The 21,012-nt window shown below is 67.4% G+C and overlaps 2 protein-coding genes across 9 annotated transcripts; both read right to left on the reverse strand.

The window, feature by feature from the left end:
- Window positions 1-1,360: 1,360 nt before the first annotated feature.
- LOC128140839 (all-trans-retinol 13,14-reductase-like) lies at window positions 1,361-7,933 on the reverse strand. Its single transcript, XM_052785226.1, has 11 exons — window positions 7,707-7,933; window positions 7,412-7,594; window positions 5,918-6,147; window positions 5,044-5,239; window positions 4,171-4,368; window positions 3,916-4,041; window positions 3,230-3,368; window positions 3,040-3,149; window positions 2,668-2,834; window positions 1,774-1,933; window positions 1,361-1,579 (listed from the first exon to the last, which is right to left on the reverse strand). Exons 1-11 carry the CDS (start codon window positions 7,870-7,872, stop codon window positions 1,371-1,373), a joined length of 1,884 nt encoding a protein of 627 aa, XP_052641186.1. The 5' UTR covers window positions 7,873-7,933; the 3' UTR covers window positions 1,361-1,370.
- A 1,426-nt stretch (window positions 7,934-9,359) lies between these two features.
- MPP2 (MAGUK p55 scaffold protein 2) lies at window positions 9,360-19,867 on the reverse strand. 8 transcript variants are annotated; one of them, XM_052785231.1, is made up of 12 exons: window positions 19,850-19,867; window positions 17,840-17,958; window positions 16,597-16,749; window positions 16,344-16,493; window positions 14,865-15,092; window positions 13,648-13,779; window positions 12,950-13,055; window positions 12,574-12,642; window positions 12,249-12,410; window positions 10,879-11,081; window positions 10,663-10,791; window positions 9,360-10,584 (listed from the first exon to the last, which is right to left on the reverse strand). In XM_052785231.1, the coding sequence occupies exons 2-12, from the start codon at window positions 17,954-17,956 to the stop codon at window positions 10,408-10,410; spliced, it is 1,626 nt and encodes a 541-aa protein (XP_052641191.1). In that variant the 5' UTR covers window positions 17,957-17,958; window positions 19,850-19,867; the 3' UTR covers window positions 9,360-10,407. The 8 variants fall into 8 exon arrangements, with proteins under 8 accessions (XP_052641191.1, XP_052641194.1, XP_052641192.1 ...); XM_052785234.1 differs by having other exon boundaries at window positions 17,858-17,958; window positions 19,796-19,866; XM_052785232.1 differs by having other exon boundaries at window positions 17,858-17,958; window positions 19,850-19,865.
- Window positions 19,868-21,012: the final 1,145 nt, after the last annotated feature.

Genomic DNA, 21,012 nt, shown 5'->3' on the forward strand with positions numbered 1-21,012 from the left:
TGGGTGGTGGGGCGATGGGGCTCAGCAGGGCATGGGGGGACTATGGGGACCCACAAGCCCCCCCACGCCAGGGGCACCCTCACCTACTCCCATGCACCCTGCCTTGCTATGTCCCAAAGAGGGTACCCAGTTCAGCCCTGTGGTGAGGGTACCCTCCTTCCCCTGGGGACCCCGGTGTCCTGGGAGCCAGGGGGGGGTGCCACATGCCCCCCCCCACCCACTGACCCCCATTCACCCTTAGGTGACGGCGAAGCCCTTCCTCTACCCACTGCCACAGGGGCCGTGCCCCGAATGTGGCCGCGGCCCTGGGGCTCAGCCCCCCTTCGCCACCCAGACCAGCTTCTAGGGGTGAACCCCCCCCGAGGACAGCCTGGTGACAACGCTACCCTTCACTGCGGCGGGGGACATGGACCCAGGCGTCCCGATGGCCCCAAACGGATGCCTGGGTCCATGTCCCCCCCCCCAGACACCTGGGTCCACACCCCCCCAAACCATGTCATCAGAGCATGGGGTGGGGCAGGTCTTTATTTATTATTTTTAAAAGTGTGAAAGAGCTCCCTGCTATGCGGGTTTTGGGGTGCTGGGGAGGTTCAGGGGGGTACAGAGGGAGAAGGGGGAAAGTTTAGCGGGGGGGGGTCTGCACCCTGCACACACCCCCAGTTATGGGTGCACCCTGGCACTGCATGGCCTTTGCCAGGTGGCATGTGAGTGTGTGTCAGCCAGGGTCTTGACACCCTGTCCCTGTCCCCATCCCTATCCCTATCCCTATCCCTATCCCTATCCCTATCCCTAAACCTATCCCCATCTCTATCTCCATCTCCATCCCCATCCCGATCCCCATCCCATTCCCATCCCCATCCCCTTCCCCATCTCATCCTCATCCCTGTCCTGATCCCCATCCCATTCCCATCCCAATCCCATTCCCATCCCCATCCCTGTCCCTGCCCCTATCCCCATCCCCATCCCTCTCCCCATCCCTATCCCATTCCCATTCCCATCACCATCACCATCCCCATCTCATCCTCATCCCCATCCCTATCCCAATTCTCATCCCCATCCCATTCCCATCCCCATTCCCATCCCCATCACCATCCCCATCCCCATCCCATTCCCATCCCCATTCCCATCACCATCACCATCCCCATCTCATCCTCATCCCCATCCCAATTCCCATCCCCATCCCATTCCCACCCCCATCCTTGTCCCCATCCCCATCACCATCTTATCCTCATCCCTGTCCCCATCTCATCCCCATCCCCATCCGCATCTCATCCTCATCCCCATCCCATCACCATCCCATCCTATTTTCGCCTCCATCCCACCCCCTCCCCACCCCGAGAGACAGGCCTGGGTCAGCAGGACATCAGGGTTTATTGAGTGGGAAGCACATTCCCCGGCACGGGGCCATCCCCACAGCCGGTGTCCCCGGCCACGCGTGCCGCTTGCCGGCCCCGGCGCCGCTTGATCTTCTTCTTGAGGAGCAGCAGGTCCAGGTAGAGCAGGCGGCCCAGGACGGCGGAGGCGCACAGCAGCCCCCCGTGCAGGGCACCCGCCAGCCCGCAGCTGAACACGTCCTGCCCTGGGGACGAGCCGCGGTGGGACACGGCCACCCCCCGGGGGGGACACAGCCACCACCGCCAGGGACCCGGCCACCACCATGAGAGGACATCCCGCGCTGCAGGGAGCCCTCGGGGACACCCTCTGCAGCCTGGAGCGGGGCATGGGGACAGAGGGACAGAGGGATAGGGGGACATGGGGACACAGGTCCCTTACCTGTCAGGTAGAGGTTCTTCACGGGTGTCTCGGCTCTCATGGCGGCCACCACGGCCGGGCTGAAGCGGCCGACGTCGTGCTCGGTGCCGTACATCTCCCCGCGGGGAGCCGCCAGGTAGTGCTGGTTGGTGAGCGGCGACGCCGCCTCCACGAAATCCACCTGCCCGGTCAGAGGCACGGGGGTGTTTGGGGCACATCGGGGTGCACCGGACACCCGGGGGTACGCAGGGCACGTCGGGGTGCATGGGGCACAGGGGACACGCAGGGGACACCCATGCCACCAAACAGCAGGTCCCACCGCAACAGGTCCAAGTCTACCTGGTGGTGCCCACCCCATACAAAAGTCCTGGGGGCTGTGATGCCCCATGGCTTTGCAGGGCACCCTATCCCCACTGGGGACCCCAACCCCACAGGGCACCCCGTCCTGTTGGGCACATCCCCACTGGGGACCCCATGCCCACCAAGCGGGGACCATCCCCGCAGGGCACCCCATCCTGCCTGGGCACCCATGTCCCCACTCTGCACTCCATGTCTGCTCTGCGCCCGCACCCATGGGGCACCCCAGCTCTGTGGGGCATCCAATCCCACAAGGCACCCCATTCCCATGGGGCATCCCACCCACACAGGGCACTCTATTCCCACTGGGCACCCCAACCCTGCTGGGCACCCCAACTCCACAGGCCACCCAGTCCCCATTGTGCACCCCATTTCCACTGTACACCCATCCCTGTGGGGCACCCCACCTCTGAAGGGGTACCCCAACCCCACAGGGCACCGGGGGACTCCATCCCTAGAACCCCCCCCCCCCATCCCTGCAGAACACCCTGTCCCCACCATGCGCTCTCCCCGCTGGGCACCCCACGTGGCAGGGGACACCGTGGGGACCCCCGTCACCTTGTCGCGGAGGTGGGGGAAGCGCTGCAGTGCCCGTTCCAGCAGGCGCTGGGCAATGGCCAGCTTGTACCGCTGGTAGTCGGGGCCCCGGTGCTTGGCGCGGGTCCCGGCCCACTCCTCGAACCACTCGTACCGCGCCATGGTCAGGATGGTCATGCATGACCGGCCTGCAAGGAGGGGGGTGACAACCCCATTCCCGTTGCGGGGGACCCCGGTACTGGTGTCACCCTGGGACGTTGGCGGGTGGGTGGCGGTGCCCACCCCATAATCCCAGCTGGTGGGATTAAGGAGCCTCAGAGCCCACAAAGCCGAGCGGGATCGGAGCTGCAAAGCTGGGGGGGGAGACATGGGGGACCCCCCCCAACTCCGTACCTGGGTGCCGCTGCTCGTAGGTGGGATCCTTGGCGGCGGGGAAGGTGAGGAACATCATGGCCAGGTTTTCGGGGACGTCGTCACGGCTCAGGGCAGCGTAGCGGGTCATCCTGCGGGTAGAGCCATGCAACCCACCATGCACCCCCCCCCCCGCCGTGCACCCACCCTGGGGTGCCCGGGGACCCCTTACATGGCGTCTAGGTCGTTGTGGGGGTAGATCCAGAAGTTGGTGGCGGGCAGGGCCAGCTCGGCCGCGCTGCCCCGCAGCCCCACGAACACCAGGAAGGAGCCCATGCCGTGTCGCACCATGGCCAGGCGGGAGCGGATGCCTGCGGGAACGTGGGTTGGGATGTGGAGATGACACCCTGTCCCTGCGGGGGGGATGCCAGGGATGCTGGGGACATGGGGAAGTTGGGGACACAGGGAACACAGGGATGCTGGGGACGTTGGTGATGCTGGGCACACTGGTGATGCCAGGGACACAGGGACGCTGGGAATGTGGGGATGCCAGGGACACCCGGGATGCTGGGGACTCCAGTGATGCTGAGGACACAGGGATGCTGGGGACTCTGAGGACACCAGGGACACGGGGGATGGTGGGGACGTGGGTGATGCCAAGGACACAGGCAGGCTGGGAATGTGGGGATGCCAGGGACACCAGGGATGCTGGAGACATGGGGACACCAGGGACATGGGGATGCTGGGGACTCCGGTGTTGCTGAGGACACAGGGATGCTGGGGACTCTGGGGACACCAGGACACAGGGATGCTGGGAACATGGGAACGCAGGGATGCTGGGGACACCAGGGACACAGGGATGCTGGGGACACTGGTGATGCTGGGGACACAGGGATGTGGGACATAGGGACAGGGTACCTGGGTGGCTGCGGAGCGGGGGGGGCAACAGCTTGCCGAAGGTATTGAAGATGCCGGCGTCGGAGATGACGAGGGGGGCGAAGATCTCCACCTCCTCCTCGCTCGGCCCCTTCTGCACCACCACCCCTGGGAGGCACGGGAGGGGGGGTGATGGGGGGGGGGGGGGCGCAGGGCACTGCCACCCTGTCCCCATCCTGTGTGTGTCCCCCCACCACAGCAGGGGGCTGGGACGGGGAGAGGGGGGTCAGCGCTCACCCGCAGCGGTGCCGGCGGGGGAGACGAGGATGCGGGTGACGGGGGCTCGCACCAGCACGGCCCCCCCCGCGCGCTCGATGAGGGGCACGGCGTGGAAGGCGATCTCGCTGGCCCCCCCCCGCGGGTACCAGGCCCCCCGTTGGTAGTGGTGCACCATCAGCATGTTCACCAGGAAGCTGGAGTCCCGCGGGGCCGTGCCTGGGGACGGGGAGGGGGATGCATGATTTGGGGGGACAGGCACAGCCAGCCCCCGCCCCAACACGGGGCAGCCCTCCCCTATCACGACATGGCCTCCCCAATCGCGATATGGCCTCCCCTATCGTGACACGGCCCTCCTCATCATGATACAGCTGTCGCCTATCGTGATACGGCCCTCCCCTCTCGTGATACAGCCTTCCTCTATTGTGACATGGCCTCCTCTATCACAACATGGCCCTCCCCATCACGATACAGCCTTCCCCTATCACAATACAGCCCTCCCCTATCGTGAGGGTGCCCTCCCCTATCACAATGTATCCTTCTGCTACCATGACACAGCCTTCCCCTGTCGCGACACAGCTCTCCCCTATTGCAATGTGGCCCTCCCATATCATGACACAGCCTGCCCTATTGCAATGCAGCCCTCCCCATCACAATACAGCCCTCCCCATCGCGATGACGACATCCCCTATCATGACATGGCCCTCCCTTATCGTGATATGGCCCTTCCCTATCACGACGCAGCCTCTTCTATTGCAACAGAGCCTTCCTTCATCACCATAGTTCCCTTCCCTATCGCGACACGGCCCTCCTCTACCGCAATGGTGCCCTCCCTATCGCGACGGCCCCATCCCTATCGCGACGGCCCCATCCCTATCGCGACGGCCCCCTGACCATAGAAGAGGTAGCTGAGCAGGGCGCGCAGGTCGCGGTCGGCCGTCAGCCGGGCCACGGCCTCGCTGTGGCTGGTGGCCGCCATGCGGAAGACGGGCGAGATCCGGTAGATGAGGCCGGTGCGGACCAGGAGGGCGGCCAGCCACCGCGGCACCATTTTCAGCACCGCCAGCAGTGCCACGTGCCGCGAGGCCATCTGCGTGGGGACCGGCCCCGCGTCACCTCCGGCCACCTCCATGGTGGCCACTGCCACCACCATGTCCTCGTGATTGTCACCGCTGTGACCCCAGCACCACCCGTGTCCCCAGCGCCCAGCCCCACCATGCCCACCAGCCACGTCCCCACCGTCCCCATCACTTGTCCTCACCACGCCCAATGCCTGTGTCCCCACCATGACCATCACGCTTGTCCCCAACATTCCCACTGCCGCTTCCCCACCATGCCCATCATTCTTGTCCCCAACATGCCCATTACTTTTGTCCCCACCATGCCCATTACCTGTGTCCCCACCATGCCCATCACTTCTGTCCCCACCATGCCCATCATCTGTGTCCCCAACATGCCCATCACACTTGTCCCCAACATGCCCATCACTTCTGTCCCCACCATGCCCATCACTTCTGTCCCCACCATGACCGTCATCTGTGTCCCCAACATGCCCATCACCCGTGTCCCCTCCATGCCCATTACCCTTGTCCCCAACGTTCCTACTGCCCCTTCCCCACCATGACCATCACCCACGTCCCCACCAGTGCCACCACCCCCATCCCCACACCCACATCCCAAGCTGGCCAGTCCGAGCCGAAATAATCCCAACACCGCACCCCGGGGACGTGCCACCACCCACGGAAGGGTGTCCCCAGGGCGGTCCCACCTTGGAGAGCCTCATGAACTCCCTGATGGCCGCCTTCTCGGCGGGGAACTGCTCCTCCAAGGCGGCGGCGAAGGCGGCCTTGCCGGATCGGAGCTGGTAGCGCCGGGGCCCCAGGCAGACCTCGTCGTAGGGGTCGGGCAGGCGCTGCCAGCACAGCTGCCCGTCCGTCAGCTGGTCCAGCGCCACGCGCAGCATGCTGCCCTCGTGCATCTGCCCCACGTAGTGGATGCCTGCGGGTCCCAGGGGGTCAGCCAGCCGGGGGGGGCGGCGGTGGCGGGACCCCCCCAGGGTGGCAGATGGGGGAATTAAGTGTTTAACCATCATCTGCTGCGGGTCACCTTGAGGGGTGGTGGCGTGGCCTGGGCTGCGGGCACGGCACGTGTATCGCATGCGCGCGCTGCACACACACACACACACACATTGCACGCACGCGCTGCACACAAACAGCACGGGCGTTGCGTGTGCTCGCTGTACACACAATGCGTGCACATACGTTGCGTGCAAACAGTGTGCACGCTGCAAACGCGCTGCAGGCTGTGCAGACACACTTGCACGGCACGCTGCGAACACAAATGGGGTGCAAACAGCGCGCTCGCTGCAAAAGCACTGCAGGTGCTGCACGCGAGCATGCTGCTTGCAAACAGTGCATGCATGCTGCACACAAACGGTGCATGCACTGCAAAAACACTGCAGACACTGCACATGCACACTGCCGTACCTGGCCAGTGCACACTGTAAACAGGCACAGGCACCTCACGCGTGTGCGCACAGTGCACACGCACTGACTGAATGTGCAAGCAGGGCACGCTGCACACAGGCACTGCATGCACGCGTTGCAAACACACCCAGCCTGCAACCCTGCTGCACAGGGACGCACACAGGAGTGCAACCAGCCTGTGGACACACGGCAGGGTAGGTAACACCCGCCCTGCATGCACACAGACTGAGCTACACCCACACGCTGCCTGCACATGCAGGCACATGCTGCCTGCATGCACCTGCACGTTGCCTGCACACACAGGCGCACGCTGCCTGCACACTGCCTGCACACACCTATGCTGCCTGCACACGCAGGCGCACGCTGCCTGCACACACCTGAACACGCAGGTGCATGCTGCCTGCACACACCTGCATGCTGCCTGCACACGCAGGCGCACGCTGCCTGCACACACTGCCTGCACACGCAGGCACACGCTGCCTGCACACACCTGCACGCTGCCTGCACATGCAGGGACATGCTGCCTGCACACACCTGCACGCTGCCTGCACACGTAGGCACACGCTGCCTGCACACACCTGCACGCTGCCTGCACACGTAGGCACACGCTGCCTGCACACACCTGCACGCTGCCTGCACACACACCTGCACGCTGCCTGCACACGTAGGCACACGCTGCCTGCACACACCTGCATGCTGCCTGCACACGCTGCCTGCACGCAGAGGCCCAGGCGCAGGCAGGCAGCCGGGGGTGCCGGGGCTGGGGGTGTCCTTACCCACGTCGAACTCGGTGCCCTGCTCCTGGAAAGTGTGGCAGCACCCACCGGCCTGGTCGTGCTGCTCCAGCACCAGCACCCGCTTGCCCGCCTTGGCCAGGGTGCCCGCCGCCGCCAGGCCCCCCATGCCGCTGCCGACGACCACGGCGTCCAGCTCCGGTGGCACCCGATGGGCGCTGAACCCTGCGCACACGCGTGTGCCTGAGCAACCCCCCCCCCCCCATCCTTGCACGGGGACGTGCGGACGGACAGCACGCCCAGAGTGCCACGGGACGGACGGACAGACAGCACTCACCCCGCTTCAGGACCTTGTCACGGACCCGCGGCTCCGTCACCAGCGGCCGGGGGGGCCCCGAGGGTGGCCGGGCAAAGGGGTTGCCGGCCGGGGCCAGGAGCCGGTGGGCCACCAGCCCCAGCGCCAGCGTGGCCAGGGCCACCAGCAGCAGCAGCGTGACCCACATGGCTGCCACCGCGCACAGCACCTTATAGATGCTGCACCGTATAGCCCGGGCACCTTATAGCCGCGGCAGCTTATAGACAGAGGAGATTATAGACACGCTACTTTATAGCCGCAGCAGCTTATAGCCACCACAGCTTAAAGCCACAGGAGCTTATAGCCACTGCACTCTATGGCCACAGCACCCTATGGCCATGGTACCCTGTGGCTATGGCACCCTATGGCTATGGCACCCTATGGCACCCTATGGCTATGGCACCCTATGGCCACAGCACCCTATGGCCACGGCACCCTATGGCCATGGTACCCTGTGGCTATGGCACCCTATGGCTATGGCACCCTATGGCCACGGCACCCTATGGCCACAGTACCCTATGGCACCCTATGGCTATGGCACCCTATGGCCACAGTACCCTATGGCTATGGCACCCTATGGCCACGGCACCCTACGGCCACAGCACCCTATGGCCACGGCAGCTCACAGCCGAGGGGTGCAGGAAGCAAGGGGTCCTGGGCCCCCCCCCCCCACCCCTTAACTCTTTGGTGGTGGTGCTGGGACACACTGGGACATGGCGGGAGAGGGGCCAGGCCCTGGGGTGACAGGGTGCGTGCACACGCGTGTGGGTGGTGCACAGGCGCGTGCATGAGGTGGAGGGGTGTGTGGTGCTGGGGTGTGCTGGGTGCTGCACACGCACATGTGCATGCACGGATGCAGCTGTGCAAATGCATGCATGCCCGTAGTTGTGCAAGGAAGCACACGCACACCTACACACCTGTGCAAGCAAACCGTACACACACACGGGCTAACACATGCATCCCCCCCCACATGCATGTCTGTGCAAACACACATTTGCACACCCATACACACACCCCCTGTGCAAAACACACACTTGCACACCCCTCACACACCCCCCCCATACCCCCTCCTTACCCACCCACCCACGCGTGCACACCCACACCCACACCCCCCCCCAGCTCTAGTGCCTGCAGCTCTGCTGACCTCTCCCGGCAGCACCCAGTAAGGGCCTGTGTGTGCAATGTCACACATGCACACACATGTGCGCACCAACACACACAGACCCCCCCTACTCCCCCCACCAACCCCCCAACACCCCCCCCAGCACCCACAACCACCAAACCCCAAATACAGCCACACGTGAACACACACGCGTGTGTGCATGCACACACGTGTGCGCGCGCACACACACACTGTCCCCCCCCACCCAGCCCCACAAACACCCTCCAGGCACCAAACTGGGGCGAAACACTGATTTGCAGAGAAAAAACCATCAGCACCAGGTGGGAGACGGGCAGGGTGGCGCAGAGGTGACACCGGTGACACCATGTGTCCCCCCCCCCCAGAAGTGTCCCACCACCAGCTGGATTTGGCCGTAAGGGACAAACCTGCTGCTTTTCTCACCTTTATCTTTAATAAAAGTCACAGCAAAGTACCAAAAAGGAACAACCCGGGGATGGGGACGGGGACAGAGGGTGGCCGAGGGGGGGGGGGGGGGGGGGGCTCAGGGCAGGAGGGAGGGGGGCACACACACGCCACCGGCAAGGGGGGGCACACGCGTGTGCATACGCACCTGCACGCGTGTGCCCTGCGCTCCCCGTGTCCCCATCCCTTGGGGTCAGCCCACGACAGCCCCCCCCCAAGACAGCCCCAGGAGTGCCCCAGTGAGCCCTCAACAACAGCCCCCCCCCCCGGGGTTAATTACAGGGTTAATTAAAGGTTAATTACAGGGCAGAACCCACGTGGGCAGGGGGGCTCGGGGGGTTATTGCTACCTGGGAAGTGGTGATGGGGGGGGCACAAGGGACAGAGAGGGACCCCCACTCTGGTAAAGATGAAAGGGGGTCCCTGGGGGGGGGGGGGGGTGCAGCCTGGGGGGGGGTAAGCCAGGACACTTGGGTCCATGGCAGTCTATGGGGCTCCAGCTGGGTGTGACCCCCCCACCCCCAGCCCTGGGGGTCCCGACCCACGCGTTGCCCCGGGACGGGGTGTGCTTCCCCATGGGGAAACTGAGGCACAGGGTGGGCTTCCCCAGGGGGAAACTGAGGCACGGGGCTACAAAGGGCCAGAGCCACACAGTGCTGGAGGACCCCCATCCTCCCCGTGCCCCCCCCCAGCTCACAGCAAACCCGGCTGGGGGGGTGGCACGGTCCCCTGGGATCATATGGGGCAGGGGGGAGGTTTTGGCAGTGAATTAGCTGTGTGGGTGCTGGGCACGGAGGGGGGGTCTGTCACCCCCATGGGACCCCACTGGCTGCTTCTGCCCCCCCCCCCCATAAATCTGGGTGTGGGTAGGAGGGAGACAGGGACCAGGCTTGGGCGAGGGGGGGGGCTCTGCAGAGAGCCACCTCCCCCCCCACCCCAGCGCTGAGCACGGCAAACTCATCACACCAGTGGGTGAGACGGCAGGTGCACAACCACCTTCCTCCCTCCTCCTCCTCCTCCTGGCCGGGCTGGGGGTGGGGGGGTGAAGGTGGTGGGGACCCCCCCCCCCCGGGTGAGGGGGGGGGTGTGGGGGGGGGCACTAGTAAACCCAGCTGACGGGCACCCACTGAGGCTGGGCGCGCAGGTTCTCCATGGCCTCCCGCAGCCGCCCGAAGGTGCGCTCCAGGTCGTCGTTGGTCAGGCTGAGGTCGAAGTAATGGCCGTAACCGCGCTGGATCCGGCCGCTCTCCTCCACCGTCCGCCTGGCGTCGGCCTCCTGCCCCACACAAACCCTGCCTCAGTTTCCCCATCGCTCCCCGTGTCCCCCCCTGCCCTCCCCGGAGAGGGGACCCACCGTGAGCTGCTTAGTGGCCACGCCGCTCTCCAGTGCCGCCCGGTTCATGGCCCGCAGCATCTCGGGGCCGGGGGCTTCGATGAAGACCACATATGGAACGAATTCAGCCGTTCTCAGCACCTTCACCGCCTGGGCGGGAGGGGATGGCACTGAGCCCTGGGGTGGTGGGCAGCCCCTTCCACCCCCTTGGTGTCCCCCCCACCCCGGGTCCCCTACCTGGGGGTTGACGTCCAGGATGCACATCTTGCCGGCCTCAACCACGGCACGGATGGAGTCGATCTTGGTGCCGTAGAGGTTGCCCTCGTACTCGCCGTGCTCCAGGTACCGCCCCGCCTTGATGTCCGCCTCCATCTCCCCCCGCGACACGAAGCGGTACCCGTGCCCGTCCTTCTCGTTTTCCTTCGGCTTCCGTGACGTGTCTGCTCCGGGGATGGCCCATCTGAGCGTCACCCACCCAGCCCGCGGGTCCCACCCTGGGGAGCACCCACAGCCTGCGGGGACGGGGCTGTGATGCTGCACACGCATGCCCAGTTCCCCGGTGGTGGCCACGTTGGGCTGTGCTGGGGATGGTGATGCTCATGGGGGACAGGGATGCTGGTGTAGGACAGGGATGCTCGCAAGGGACAGGGATGCTGGTGGGGGATAGGGATACTCGCAGGGGACAGGGATGCTTGCAGGGGACAGGGATACTCACAGGGGACAGTGATGCTGGCGGGGACAGGGATGCTCGCAGGGGACAGGGATGCTTGCAGGGGACAGAGATGCTGGTGTAGGACAGGGATGCTCGCAGGGGACAGTGATGCTGGCGGGGACAGGGATGCTTGCAGGGGACAGGGATGCTGGCAGGGACAGGGATGCTCGCAGGGGACAGGGATGCTGGTGTAGGACAGGGATGCTCGCAGGGGACAGAGATGCTGGTGTAGGACAGGGATGCTCGCAGGGGACAGTGATGCTGGCGGGGACAGGGATGCTTGCAGGGGACAGGGATGCTGGCAGGGACAGGGATGCTCGCAGGGGACAGGGATGCTGGTGTAGGACAGGGATGCTCGCAGGGGACAGTGATGCTGGCGGGGACAGGGATGCTCGCAGGGGACAGGGATGCTGGTGTAGGACAGGGATGCTCGCAGGGGACAGTGATGCTGGCGGGGACAGGGATGCTTGCAGGGGACAGGGATGCTGGCAGGGACAGGGATGCTCGCAGGGGACAGGGATGCTGGTGTAGGACAGGGATGCTCGCAGGGGACAGTGATGCTGGCAGGGACAGGGATGCTGGTGTAGGACAGGGATGCTCACAAGGGACAGTGATGCTGGCGGGGACAGGGATGCTGGTGCAGGGGACAGGGATGCTGGTGTGGGACAGTGATGTTCACGAGGATGGTGATGCTCGCAGGGGACAGTGATGCTCATGGGAATGGTGATGCTCACAGGGGACAGCGATGCTGGCAGGGACAGTGATGCTCAGAGGGGACAGTGATACTTGCAGGGGACAGTGATGCTGGTGAGGGATGGTGATGCTGGCGGGGTCAGTGATGCTCACGGGGACAGCGATGCTCGCGGAGGACAGCGATGCTCACGAGGACACTCACAGGGGATGGTGGTGCCGTAGCGCGCCTGGTCCGACATGATGAGCTTGTTCTTGAGGCTGCGGCGGCCCACGCCCTGGGCGCCGATGAGCACCAGGGTTTTCCGGCGGAAGGGGGGCATGCGGGCCACCTCCTCGTAGATCAGCAGCTCGTGGCGGTCGAACTCTGGGCGAGGGACGGGGCTGTCACCCCCAGCGGGACCCCAAGCCGGGTGCCGTGGGGACCCCAAGGCACCCCATCCCGTGAGGTGCCACCACGAGCCTGCCATGGGCATGGCCTGGGGACCGTCCCCCCCTTCCCTGGGGGAACGCCATCAGGGGACGCTCACCGGCGTTCTTCGTCGTCAGGTACATCATCCTCTTCTTCCTCTTCCCGCTGAGGCTGCCACACAGGGTCCCTGCCGAGGGCACGAGGGCTGGCTGAGCTGGGGAAGGGGACGGGGACGGGGACAGTGCCGTGGCACGGGGACGGTGCCACGGGAGCTGGGAACCTGCCGGAGGGGCAGTGCCGTGGGGACGTCACCCCAGGGAGTCGGGGACCTGCCGCGGGGACAGTGCCACGGGGATGGGGACATCACCGTGGGGCGATGGGGACATTGCCATAGGGTGGAGGGGACCCACCGTGCTCCCCCTCGGGAGGTGACTGCCTGTCCCCCCGCCCCCAGGGCCGTGTGCCCACCCAGTACCAGAGTGGGGGCTCCGTACCGGAGGTGGGGGCCACCTCCACGTCCCGCTTGACGAAGGCCTTCCGTTTCTCCTCCAGCAGCTGGCTGGGCACCAGCCCCGCGCTGCCCCCCTCCACGTGGCACGCCTGGGGGGGACAGCGCCGCACATGGGGACCCCGGCCCCACGGGGACCCCCCCAGCCCCACAGGGACCCCCCCCTGCCACAGCTTCCAGGGACCATCCCCAGCCCCACAGACCCCCCCAAGCCCCAGGGACCCCCCCAGCTCCCAAGGACCCCCTTAGTTTCCAGGGAACCCCCCAGCTCCCAAGGACTCCCCCCAGCTTCCAGGGACCATTCCCAGCCCCACAGACCCCCCCAAGCCCCAGGGACCCCCCCCAGCTCCCAAGGACTCCCCCCAGCTTCCAGGGACCATCCCCAGCCCCAGGGACCCCCCAAGCCCCAGGGACCCCTCGAGCTCCCAGGGACCCCCCTCAGCTCCCAGTGACCCCCTCAGTTTCCAGGAACCCCTCCCAGGGACCCCCCCCAAGCCCTAGGGACCCCCCCCCAGCTCCCAGGGACCCCCCCTCAGCTCCCAGGGACCCCTCAGTTTCCAAGGACCCTCCCCAGCTCCAGGGACACCCCTGACCCTCTGTGGACCCCAGCTGCTGGGGGGTCCCCCAGGAAGGGGGAAAAGGGCCAGACACCCCCCCCCCACCCCCCAGGGCCCCCCCCCTGACCTGCCACCAGTTGGGGTCGTCCTGGTTGACGATCTGCAGCAGGTCACCGGCGGTGAACTTGAGCCCGGCCTCCTTGCAGGGGATGAGGCTGTCGGTGGCCGGGTCGTAGTCGAAGTGACACTTGACAAAAACCTGGGCACCGGGGGGGGGGGGGGTCAGTGGGGGGGGGCAGGGGAGGCCGCCGGACCCTTGGGTTCCCCTCTCTGCATCGCCCGCACGCTGCCGGCCCGTGCCTCAGTTTCCCCAGGGTGGCAGCGGGAAAGGCGGGAGCCGCCCCACGCACGCACGCGTGGACACACACGCGTGTGTGCAACTGGCTAGGCGCCCCCCCCCACCCTGGCGCTCCCCCGCCGTCCGGCGCAGCCAGGCACGCACGGCACCCGCGCACACGCAGGCGGCACCGGCGGCCACCGCCGCGCCCCACAGGGCACCCACGGTGGCACCCACGCACAGCCCCAGGCCCACGCACAGGCACGCGCAGGCGGCCAGCGCCGCCGCCGCCGCGCTCGCGACGGCGCACATGCGTGCGGCAGCGTGCAAGGGCGGACGCAGGCGCCGCACACGCGTGTGCTTGCGCGCGGGACCTCTGCCCTGCGCTGGCAGCGGCAGGGTGCCACGGGGACAGCCCGGCGCAGGGACACGCCGTGCCAGGGGACGCGGTGACAGCGCCGCTTTGTCCCCACGGAGCCAGGGTGACGGCAGGCGCCTGCGCCAGGCTGGCACCGGGAGGGGACGGCGGAGGGGGGGGGGACACAGGGCACCCTTTGCCACCCAGGCACCCAGGTCCTGGCGTGGGGGACGGGGACGGGGACAGGGCAGGGATGGGGACAGTGCAGGTGTCACCGCAGCCGGGTGCCACCACCAGTGCCGGGTGCGCGGGGCACAGCGGGGGGGCACTGGGGTCCCAGTAGCCACGGGGCACGTGGGCACGGGGCGAGTCCCTACCGGTGTGCGTGGACAGGGGGACGTGGGGGTCGTGGGGCTGGGGGGACACGTGGGGAGCTGAGGCACGTGGCAAGGGGACACGGGGCACGTGGGCACGAGGCAGGGGGACGCGGGACACGCCAGCATGGGGACGTCGGCAGGGCGGCACGGGGACAACACGGCCACAGAGACGGGGGGACGCAGACCCACGGGCAGGGGACGAGGGAGCCGTGGGCAGGGTGCTGGGTGCGGGATGCGGATGGAGGGGTGCGGGGTGGGGGGGGTGCCGGTACCTGCCGGGGGGGGTGAGGCTCCTGGTAGCTGGGCAGGATCTTGAGGACGACGCTGCCGCTGGCGTGGCGCAGGCTGTCCTGCAGCGCCCGTGGGTCGCTGCCCACCTCCCGCCCGTTCACCTCCCGGATGACGTCCCCAACGTGCAGCAGCCCCTGCTGTGCCACCATGCCCCCGTGCAGGATGCGGGCGATGACCAGTTCCCCCCGCTCCACCCGGAACGTCACCCCCTGGGTGACACGGCCCCACGTCAGCCCTACGCCGGCGTCCCCGCCGTAGCGTCCCATGTCACCCAGCCGGCACGCTCCGGTCACACCGGCAATGCTGCCGGCACCCCGTAATGCCCCCCCAGCACTCAACAATGGCCACAGCACCCCATAATGCCCACAGCACCCCGCAGTGTCCCAGCACCCTACAACGTCCCCAGCACCCAGAAACACCCCCAGCACCCTGCAATGTCCCCAGCACCCTGCAATACGCCAGCACCCCACGATGTCCCAGCACCCTACAACATCCCCGGCACCCAGAAACCCCCCCAGCATGCCGCAACGGCCCCAGCACCCAACAACACCCCCAGCACCCCACAATGCCCCCAGAACCCCCAGCACCCCACAGCACCCTGCAATGGCCCCAGCACCTTGCAATGCCCGCAGCGTCTTGCAATGGCCCCAGCTCCCAACAACACCCCCAGCACCCCACAACGCCCCCAGCACCCCCAGCACCCAGCAACACCCCCCCAGCACCTCGAAATGTTCCCAGCACCCCACAACACCCCCAGCACCCCACAATGCCCCCGGCACCCCCAGCACCCTGCAATGCCCCCAACACCTTGAAATGCCCTCAGCACCCCACAATGCCCCCCAGCACCCCGCAGCACCCCGCAAAGCCCCCAGCACCCTGCAATGCCCCCAGCACCTTGAAATGTCCCCAGCACCCCACAACACCCCCAGCACCCCACAATGTCCCAGCACCCTACAACACCTCCAGCACCCAACAACACCCCCAGCACCCCACAATGCCCCCAGCATCCCCAGCACCCAGCAACACCCCCCAGCACCCTGCAATGCCCCCAGCACCCAACAACACCCGCAGCACCCCACAATGCCCCCAGAACCTTGAAATGACCCCAGCACCCCACAATGCCCACAGCATCTTGCAATGGCCCCAGCACCCAACAGCCCCAGCACCCCACAATGCCCCCAGCATCCCCAGCACCCAGCAACACCCCCAGCACCCTGCAGCACCCCCAGCACCCCACAACGCCCCCAGAACCCTGAAATGACCCCAGCACCCCACAACGCCCCCAGAACACCCAGCACCCTGCAATGGCCCCAGCACCTTGCAATGCCCGCAGCACCTTGCAACGGCCCCCGCACCCAACAACCCCCCCAGCACCCCACAACGCCCCCAGCACCCCCAGCACCCCGCAGCACCCAGCAACGCCCCCCCAGCACCCCGCAGCACCCCACGCTGGGGCTCACCAGGTTCTCGCCGGCCGTCTTGCGGATGCCCACCATGCGCACGGCGTCGGGGGGCACGGGCTGGTTGTTGAAGGTCGGATCCAGAACGGGGCTGGGTGGGGGTGTCTCGTAGCTCTTGGAAGCCACCGAGTCGTGGGTCTCCAGCAGAGACTGCAACACCCCGGGTGGAGGGGAGTGGGTGGGCTGTCACACCCGCGTTATCGCACCCGCGTTATCGCACCCGCCTCGCACGCGCGGGCCTCGCGCACCCCACCTGGAAGTGGGGTTCGCGCAGGATGCGGGCCAGCTCGGCGGCCGCGCTGTCCTGCCGCGCCAGGTGCCCGATGTCACGCAGGATCTCCTGCACCAGCTCCAGGTTGTTGTCCCTCACCGCCTCCAGCTTCGTCTCCTCCAGCCGCTCGTGGGCCTGAGGGGGGGGATCGGGGGGGGGGATTAGGGACCCCCGCGCCGCCCACCCGCTCGCTAATACCCCCGGCATCTGCTCTCGATGCAGGGAGCGGGGGGGGGGACACACGACACGGTCCCCGGCCCGCAGCGGGGGAGTCCGTGGCATGGCCCAGCGTGCGCACGCACACGCGCGAGCACGCCGACGCGCCCTTTGCACGCGCGGAGCGCCCTGCGTGCACGCGCGCGTGCCAAGCCACCCTTTTGGATGCAGAGGGGCATCCCTCAGACGCCCGCGTGCGCACGCCCTTGCACGCACGTCGCCGCTGCACGACCGCGTGCACGTGCAAATACACGCAGACGTACCGGCAAACACGCAGGACGTGGGGCCAGCCACACACACCCCATCGACACGGCCGGCGGGTGACACGCACACACGTGCACACACACACGCGTTCACACCCACCCAGCCATGCACACCCAGCACCCTCCCCTGCCCCCACCCCACGCGTGGCCCGCCCTCACCCCCACGCTGCAGCCTCACACGCACAGGCGTGCGCACACGCACATGCCAATGTGCACGCTCACTTCCATGCGTGCGCACGCACACACGTGCAAACATGCGCACACACCTCCCTGCGCGCACGCGCACGCGCACATTCGTGCGTGCGCACCCACTTGCGAGCGTACATCCATGCACGCACATGTGCGTGCATACATGCACACGTACATGCATACACACACGTGCACGCGCACACACGTATGCGCAGACATGCACAGCCACCTCCCTGTATGCACCCACGCATGTGCGAGCACGCATCCATGTACAGACACGCATGTACGTGCATACATCCATGCCCATGTATGTGCACACATACACACGCAGGTATACACATGCACGTGTACATGCATCCACACGCATGTGCATCTTCCTCCAGACAAGCACACAGGTGCATGCACACACTCGTGCACCCATACACCCGTGCCCACCCGTGCACGCACACCCGTGCCCCCACATCCCCCCCCGCCCCGCGCCCCACACGTTGCCACCTGCAGCGGGAGGTCTGGGGGGGGGACACGGGGACACGGTGCCACCCCCCGTGTCACCGTACCTTCGCCAGGGACCTTACTATTGGGCTCTCCATGATGCCGCGGAGGAAGATGAGGTCCAGGTCGGCGGCCCCCGGGGTGCCGGGGAGCCCCATCAGGTTGTCCAGGACCTGCTGCATGGCTGGGGGGGGGATGACACAGGGACACGGCAAAGGGGGGGGACATGGGGACATGGGGGGGGGGGGCAGAGCAGGAGAGAGCGGCAAAATGTGGGTGAAAGTCAAACGGAGCGGGGGGTGCCCGTGCCCCACGCCATCCTGTCCCACTCCCCCCGGGGTTATGGGACCTGGTGGGGAATGAGGGGGACGGTGTGGGGGTCCCCTGGGAGCAGGGACCCCCCCACACCTCGTTCTACAGGAAGGATAGACAAACGGACGTGCCTTGCCTGGGGGGGGGGGGGCCGTGGGGTAGGCAGGAGCCCCCCAACACCTCGGGGTGGGGGCTAAGGTCTAATCCTGGCTGCTCAGCCCCACAGCCCCCCCCGTGCCTCAGTTTCCCCGACTGAGGAGCACCCCATCCCCGTGCAAAGAGCTCACCCACACAAGGACCTGCTCTCCCCCCCCCCTCAATCCCCCCCCCTCAGCCCCCCGTACCTGCAGGGAGTTGCACTGTACCCCCAGTCCCTGCGGTGGGGGCCACAGAGAGCCCCCCCCTAAAGTCAGCACTGTGGGGGGGCTGCCTGTTGATGGGGGGGGGGAGAATATTCCTCAAACCCCCCCCGGGAGGGGGGGGGGCAATCCCACACCCAGTACATGCAGCAGCTGGGGGGATTGCACTGCAAATGGGGGGGGTGCAATACAGCCGGGGGGGGTGCAATGCAATGAGGGGGTGCAATGCAATGGTCGGGGGGTTTGCAATGCAAATATGGGTGTTGCAATACAGTCGGGGGATGGGGGGGGGGGGCAATGCAAATGTGGGTGTTGCAAAACAGCCGGGGGGGGGCAATGCAATTGGGAGGGGGGGTCCAGTGCAATTGGGGGGGGTCCCAATGCAATCGGAGGGGGGGGGTTGCGATGCATCTGGGGCTGCGATGCAAGCGGGAGCCGCTGCGCTGCGAGGAGAAGCAGCGCTGCAATGGCGGGGGATGCTCGCCATGCAACCGCGGGGGGGGGGGGGGAATTTGCAATCCAGAGAGCCCCCCCATATCTAGGAGATCCCAGCATAACCCAAGACACCCCCCCCCCGCATCCCCCATCTCCCTACCCCCACCCCACCCCATCCCCAAACACCCCCTGCCCACGCCAGCCCCCTGCGTGGCATCACCCCCACCACCACCACCGCCACCGCCCCCCCCCGTGTCCCCCCCCCCCGTACCTTGGGGGCCCAGGGGGGCGATGGCGGGGACCGGACCGGCCGGCGGGGACCCACCACCGGGGCCGCTCATGGCTGCGGGCGGCAGAGCCGGGCCTCCCGCCTGCCCCCCCCCTCCCCGGTCGTCCCCCCCCCCAAGATCCGGGTACCGCGCCCCCCCCCGGCCCACGCGTGCAGACGGGGAGCCTTGCACACGCGTGTACAAGGGACCCATAGGACGGTGCCGCCGCGTCGGCTTCGGTGCGTGCAAACGCTTTGCACACCCGCGTGGGCGGGGAGCGGGGGGGGGGGAAGCGTGCGTGGGTGCGCTCACGCAGGCGTGTGCGGTTGCTGCACACGCGGCTTTGCACGCTCACGCGTGTGCGCGCCCGCGTGCGGATAAACACGTTCGGCGTGCACGCTCGTGCACAGCCTGGAGAGCCGCGGGCGCGCACACGCGCGTGTGGCGCGCACACCCCACGCGGGCGTGCCAGCCCGCGCCACCGCCCGCGGGCACGCGTCCCCGTGCATGCTCACACGCGCGTGCAGACCCCCCCCCGCGCCGCACACGCACCCCACGCGTGCTCATGCTCGCGTGCAAACCCACGGGGCGTGCTCTCCCCCCCCCCCCGCCTTCCCCGTGCATGCACGCCCCCGTACCCGCTCACCCCGGCTTGCACACCCGCGTGCACACCCACACCCGCTCCCCCGTGCGTGCTCACCCGTGGGAGCCCCCCCCACCCTCCCCACGCACGCAGCCACGCAGCTTCCCGCGGCTTGGGGAGGGGAGAACAGCAGGGGCTCGGCCCCTTTAAGGGGGCGGGCGGGGGGGGGGGGGGCGCGCGGGTCCGCGCTGTTGCCGTGGCAACCGCGGGGGGGGGGGCCGCGCGGGGAGGGGGGGGGCGCGGATTTAAAGGGACCGCGCCCCGCTCGTGTGCACACGCACCTGCACACGCGCGAACGCGCGCACTCCCAGGAATGACGCCCCCTTCCCCTCGCCTTGCACACGCGTGGCGCCAGGCCTGGGTGTGCACCGTGCACACGCGTGTGCAGGCCCCGTGCACGCAGCCCCGTGGCACACGCGCCGTGGGGCTGCCAGCACGAGCCACCCCACTCCCATCTGCACCCTCACGCACGCCCGAGGGGTGCTCGCACACGCGTGTGCAAGCCCCGGCCTGGTGAACACTCACCCGTGGCGGTGCTGGGGACGCGTGACTGGCACCGACGGGGACGGCCGCGCAGGCGTGGGGTGGCCGGGCACACTGGGGCACCCTCGTGCACGTGGGTGTGTGCTTACACACGCGTGTGCGAGCGCACCACAGACGTGTGCAGGGACACACGAGGCCCCCCCCCAGCCCCACATTTTGTCCCACGGAGGGGGGAAACCCCCAGTGCTGACACCGACACCCAAGCAGTGGGGCACCCCACGCCATGTCCCAGCACTGGTGTCCCCAGTCCCAGCATCCCCAGTGTCCCCAGCACCAGTATTCCCAGTGCCCGCTCACTGGTGCCTCCACAGTGCCCAGCACAACTAGAATCAGTGTCCCCAGCCCCAGTGCCCTCAGTGTCCCCAGTACCAGCAGCCCCAGCCCCAGTGCCCCCCAGTGTCCCCAGCCCCGGTATCCCCAGCACAGCCACCCCCTGTGCCCCCAGTGTCCCCAGTGTCCCCAGCACAGCCACCCCCAGTGCCGCCAGTGTCCCCAGCCCCAGTGTCCCCAATACAGCCACCCCCAGTGCCGCCAGTGTCCCCAGTCCCAGTGTCCCCAGCACAGCCACCCCCAGTGCCGCCAGTGTCCCCAGCCCCAGTGTCCCCAGCACAGCCACCCCCAGTGCCGCCAGTGTCCCCAGCCCCAGTGTCCCCAGCACAGCCACCCCCAGTGCCGCC

The sequence above is a fragment of the Harpia harpyja genome, chromosome 4 (assembly GCF_026419915.1).
Source record: "Harpia harpyja isolate bHarHar1 chromosome 4, bHarHar1 primary haplotype, whole genome shotgun sequence".
In the NCBI taxonomy this organism is placed as follows: domain Eukaryota; kingdom Metazoa; phylum Chordata; class Aves; order Accipitriformes; family Accipitridae; genus Harpia; species Harpia harpyja.

What these genes read in the sequence shown, in the direction of transcription:
- MPP2 (XM_052785227.1), bottom strand. Translation starts at nt 19,221, where the DNA reads ATGAGCGGCCCCGGTGGTGGGTCCCCGCCGGCCGGTCCGGTCCCCGCC. An exon ending in TGCGCGAACCCCACTTCCAG is followed by an intron (nt 16,494 to 16,596) that starts GTGGGGTGCGCG and finishes GGGGTGTTGCAG; the next exon opens with TCTCTGCTGGAGACCCACGA. An exon ending in TGGCCACTAAGCAGCTCACG is followed by an intron (nt 10,585 to 10,662) that starts GTGGGTCCCCTC and finishes TGTGTGGGGCAG; the next exon opens with GAGGCCGACGCCAGGCGGAC.
- LOC128140839 (XM_052785226.1), bottom strand. Translation starts at nt 7,872, where the DNA reads ATGTGGGTCACGCTGCTGCTGCTGGTGGCCCTGGCCACGCTGGCGCTG. An exon ending in CTACGAGCAGCGGCACCCAG is followed by an intron (nt 2,835 to 3,039) that starts GTACGGAGTTGG and finishes CCCTCCTTGCAG; the next exon opens with GCCGGTCATGCATGACCATC. An exon ending in GAAGAACCTCTACCTGACAG is followed by an intron (nt 1,580 to 1,773) that starts GTAAGGGACCTG and finishes GCTCGTCCCCAG; the next exon opens with GGCAGGACGTGTTCAGCTGC.